This window comes from Narcine bancroftii, chromosome 10, assembly GCF_036971445.1.
Source record: "Narcine bancroftii isolate sNarBan1 chromosome 10, sNarBan1.hap1, whole genome shotgun sequence".
Classification (NCBI taxonomy): domain Eukaryota; kingdom Metazoa; phylum Chordata; class Chondrichthyes; order Torpediniformes; family Narcinidae; genus Narcine; species Narcine bancroftii.
The window spans coordinates 91,975,658-91,980,913 of NC_091478.1; the positions used below are offsets into that span (position 1 = coordinate 91,975,658).

A 5,256-nucleotide genomic window follows, 5' to 3' on the forward strand; every position below is an offset into this window, starting at 1 on the left:
CTGAATCAGTTGGAAGTCAGGCCGTTTGAAAAAGGGTCCCTAAAGCACAGTGTATTGTGTGGGAATAGTGGCGCTCAGGAATTATGTTCAGGATAAGGGTATTGGTAGGTAGGGGCCATGATAAGTGGAATTGATTACATGAAAAGGAAAGCAACTAGTTGTGGTTAATTAATACATAATACAGGTGATTCTGTACAGTGTGGTACTAATGGCTACAGTACAGCTGAAGAATGGTCTTTGACTTTAAGTTAAGTTAAAGAGGCTGAAGATCACATTTGAAATCTGCAAAGCTGCAGTATTCCCGTAGACATGACCCGTCTTAGGAAACTACACTGATTCACACAGAATCAAAAAAAGCCGTTTCCATGAGTCAAATATGCTCCACCACTGAGATTACTTACCTAGGTGGATTGAAGATGGGTAAGTCTAGGACCCCCACACTCCAACTAGTGATTCTTTCACACACTGCTCAAAAGGCAGATAAAACCTGGCTTTCAAGCTCTGTAAAGGGCTAGTATTAAAGTGCTTCACTGCTGAGGACCTATGTATTTGCATAAGAATTTATTGTGGATAAATTATTGCAGCTAATGTAGAGCAGGTTTGAGCAATCCGTGGTGGCGGCGATCAAGTCAGCGCTCCAGATGGCAAGTGCAACCAAAGGCCAGCAGCCCATGCAGTGACACTGGCTTCAACAAGCGAACCAGCGGGACACCAGCAAGAGCAGCTTAAAGGCCAGTGACCCCAAAATGGCACTGGCCTTGCAGCACAGCCAAGAGGACAGCACAAGAGGAAGAAGGGAATTGTGCAGGCAAGTACCTGCGTGCTGGAAACCCATTTTTGTTATGCACGTCATGATATCAGTAAAGGGGGTAATGGCGGGAGTATGAAACGTCGGGCCTCAGCCCCCAATAAAACACAGAACTTAACCTGACTACACTATGTCTCTATGTCTTCTTTCGAGTAGCACACGCTACAAATCTACCATATTGATAAATTAAAATGGTTTTAATGTTTCAGATAACAGACAATTAAATGCATCAACGTGCCCTCATAGTATTCCAACACATTGTCCATTTAATAGAAAATTAAGGAAAAGTAGAAGGGCAAGTCTTTGTGGTGCATAGAAAGTTAACGAGTGCAAGGTTGGAGAGATTTTCCTGAATGCGCTAAAGCTGCTGTGAAGGGCAATACAGTCATCTCTCACACATATTTGTAAAAGTAAATACAATCACATTTCAACCACATTTTTAACCTTTTGAAGTCTACACTTAAGACTGTTTATGGTTGCTGGAAAGTGAGTGACTAGTAATGATTTGTAATCATACATATTTTGGAAAATGTTCAAAGATTAATCGCAAAATGATCAAATTTGTTTTTGACAAGAAAACTGGTAGATTTCAACCTTGGGAAACAAAATTTGAATGACCAAACTTAAAGTATGAGCAATACAAGAAAAACAATGTTAACTGTAGATTTGTGGCTGACTTGAAACCTTTGTGATGACATTTTGAAGCGCACAGGGTCCTGAAGTTAAACACAATGTGCTGGAGGAACCTTGCAGGCCGAGTCAGTGAGGGTCTGGATTCTGGACAGAGGGTTTCAGCCCGAAATATGACTTTTTCTCCCACTTAACGCCATTTGACCTGCTGAGTTCCTCCATGAGAGTCCATTCAGCAGCACGGTGACATTTCGGAAATTGCTCGAGTAGTTGTAGAACTATCAAATATTACAGCACAGAAACAGGCCCCTCAGGCCTTCTAGTGTACTCCGAGGTATTATTTTGCCAAGTCCCACTGAACCCAGCCCATTAGCCCTCCATGTGATTGAAGTTTTATCAGTTAAACATGTTTTAGCAAGTGTTTAATTTTAACTTGAAAAGTAAAACATGAAAATCTGCAAACACCATGGTTGAAGTGAAAACACAAAGCTTGAGAAACTCAGGAGGTCAAACAATGTCCTTTATATAGCAAAGGTAAAAATACATAACCAACGTTTTGGGCTTGAGCCCTTCAAGAAGGTCTGGAAAAATGTCGGCAGGCATCGAAAAAAAGAGAGGGGGGGAGGGTGGTCGCAAAGGCTGGAGGTGATAGGCGGAGAAGCGGGGAGGGGACAACAGCGATCAATGGGAGGAGGGATGGCTCGGTGAAAGGAGGGAGAAGGGAGGGAGGAGAATGGGGAAGGGAAGTGGGGATGTGGAAGAGGAGAGCAGGTTAGCAGAAACTGGAAAAGTCAATGTTAATGCCATCTGGCTGGAGAGTACTCAGATGGAAAATCAGGTGTTTCCAATTTGCGGGTATTCTTGGCCATGGACAGACATGTGAGTGTGGGAATGTGACACAGACTGAAATAGTTGGCTACCAGGAGGTCTCTGTCACTGGTGCAGATGGAGCAAACATGCTCAGCGAAGCGATCTCCCCATCTGCGCCTAGTCTCTCTGTTGAGAAGATCAAAAAGGGAGCACTTGTGGATGCACAAGTGAAGTGTTGCTTCATTTGAAAGACTTGTATGGGGCTCCAGACTGCAGTGAGAGAGGAGGTGTGGGTGCAAGTGTATCACCCATGATCACAGGGGAATGTGCCAGGGCGGTGATTGGTGGGAAGGGATGGGTGCATGAGGAAGTCATGGAGGGAGAAGTCCCTATAGAAGGCAGAGGGGGAAGATGTATCTGGTAGTGGAATCCTGTTGTAAGTGGCGGAAATTTCAGAAGTTAATGTGATGTGAAAGCTGGTGGGGTGGCAGGTGAGGAAAAAGGGGACTCTGCTTGTTGCATCTGGGGGCAGAGGGGGCCAGGGAAGATGAGTGGAAAATGGAGGAGATTCGGGTGAGGGCTGAGTTGGTGGTGGAGGGGAAGCCATGTTTGTGGAAGAAGGCAGACATTTCCGAAGGTCTGGACTGGAAGACCTCATCTTGGGAACAGATGAGGTGGAGATGGAGAAATTGAGAGAAGGAGATAGACTCCTTGCAGGAGACAGGGTGTAAGAAGGTGTAGTTAAGGTAGTTTGGGAGTGAGTGGGTTTGTATTATATGTTAGTGGAAAACTTGTCTTCTGAGATGGAGAAAGAGAGATCCAGGAAGGGGAGAGTGTTGTCAGAGATGGACCAGGTGAATTTGAGATTGGGGTGGAAGTTGGTGGATGAAGTTGACAAGCTTATTGTGGATCATCCTCTGCATGAGGCAGCACCAATGTAGTCATTGATATACCAGAGGTTGAAAGGTCTTGCCCATGTTGGCTTGCAGTATGGATTGTTCTACAAAGCTCACAAACAGGCAGGTGTAGCTGGGACTCCTCCTAACAATTGCTACTCCTTTGTTTTGGAGGAAATGAAATGAGTTAAAGGAGAAGTTGCTTAAAGTGAGGACAAGTTCTGCCAGGCAGAAGAGGGTAGTAGTAGAGAGTGACTGTTTCGGTCTCTGGTCCAGAAAGAAGCAAAGTGCTTTAAGACCTTCTGTATGGGGGATGGAGGTATAAAGGGATTGAACATCCATAGTGAAGATGAGGCGGTTGGAGGAATCTGAAGTCATTTTAACTTCATAATTTCAGTCATCCATCAAACATGCAATGAAAAGATAGTACAGAAAGTGAATTGATCTTGAAATATATTTAAAGCTCGGCCAATTATTATTGAAGAGGGGGTGAAATAATTTTAGACTTTTGTATGGATGGATAAAATATCTGTTTTTATTGGAACACTATACAGTTAAACCCAACAGATCCCAAGTCCTCTTGATGGAAGGTCATTTCAGGATAATGACAGTTTTAATGTACCTGTTCAGCGGTCAATTGTTTGGAGAATTCCTTTTTCGGAACATACATAAATAATACCTTATGGCGACAATGTAACTCATTGGCATTAGGAAAGCTAAAAAAGTTCATTAATGAATAAACTTTGACTTGTGCAGTTAATGGCGCAGTTGGGATTGGTGATGGCGCAGTTGGGATTGATGATGGCGCAGTTGGGGTTGGTGATGGCGCAGTTGGGGTTGGTGATGGCGCAGTTGGGATTGGTGATGGCGCAGTTGGGGTTGGTGATGGCGCAGTTGGGGTTGGTGATGGCGCAGTTGGGATTGGTGATGGCGCAGTTGGGGTTGGTGATGGCGCAGTTGGGGTTGGTGATGGCGCAGTTGGGATTGGTGATGGCGCAGTTGGGGTTGGTGATGGCGCAGTTGGGGTTGATGATGGCGCAGTTGGGGTTGGTGATGGCGCAGTTGGGATTGGTGATGGCGCAGTTGGGATTGGTGATGGCGCAGTTGGGGTTGGTGATGGCGCAGTTGGGGTTGGTGATGGCGCAGTTGGGATTGGTGATGGCGCAGTTGGGGTTGGTGATGGCGCAGTTGGGATTGGTGATGGCGCAGTTGGGATTGGTGATGGCGCAGTTGGGGTTGGTGATGGCGCAGTTGGGGTTGGTGATGGCGCAGTTGGGGTTGGTGATGGCGCAGTTGGGATTGGTGATGGCGCAGTTGGGGTTGGTGATGGCGCAGTTGGGGTTGGTGATGGCGCAGTTGGGGTTGGTGATGGCGCAGTTGGGATTGGTGATGGCGCAGTTGGGATTGGTGATGGCGCAGTTGGGGTTGGTGATGGCGCAGTTGCGGTTGGTGATGGCGCAGTTGGGATTGGTGATGGCGCAGTTGGGGTTGGTGATGGCGCAGTTGGGGTTGATGATGGCGCAGTTGGGGTTGGTGATGGCGCAGTTGGGATTGGTGATGGCGCAGTTGGGATTGGTGATGGCGCAGTTGGGGTTGGTGATGGCGCAGTTGGGATTGGTGATGGCGCAGTTGGGGTTGGTGATGGCGCAGCTGGGGTTGGTGATGGCGCAGTTGGGGTTGGTGATGGCGCAGTTGGGATTGGTGATGGCGCAGTTGGGGTTGGTGATGGCGCAGTTGGGGTTGGTGATGGCGCAGTCCAACTCTCGGCGAATTTGTTCGATTATTTAAGCTTGGAGCGGGTACAAATTGACCCGGTGCAACGGCTACCAAAATAAACACAACCGTTGCATAGAAATGGCGGTGGTAAATTCTGCAACGTTTTATATATGGAAAGTCTATTCCGCATCAGCTTCTTGGGTGGCATCGCGTGAGACCGCATGAGGCGAGCAGGGGAATCGCGAGCGTGGGGGGCACGCGGTTGGAGCCCCCCCACCCGCCTCGCGCCCCGGGGGTGTCCGTGTGTAGAATTTTGGGTGGGACAGCTGCAGTCCTTCGACATCGGTGGTCGACGCGGATTCACTTGTTCGGCGGGCAGTCGCCAAGGCGGGTGAG

At 47.5% G+C, this 5,256-nt stretch overlaps 1 protein-coding gene across 1 annotated transcript; it reads left to right on the top strand.

Annotated features, from left to right (window-relative positions):
* The first annotated feature begins 416 nt into the window (after positions 1–416).
* Positions 417–4,979, top strand: LOC138743847 (PE-PGRS family protein PE_PGRS33-like). The gene is made up of 2 exons (XM_069899446.1): positions 417–420; positions 3,901–4,979. Exons 1-2 carry the CDS (start codon positions 417–419, stop codon positions 4,977–4,979), a joined length of 1,083 nt encoding a protein of 360 aa, XP_069755547.1.
* Positions 4,980–5,256: the final 277 nt, after the last annotated feature.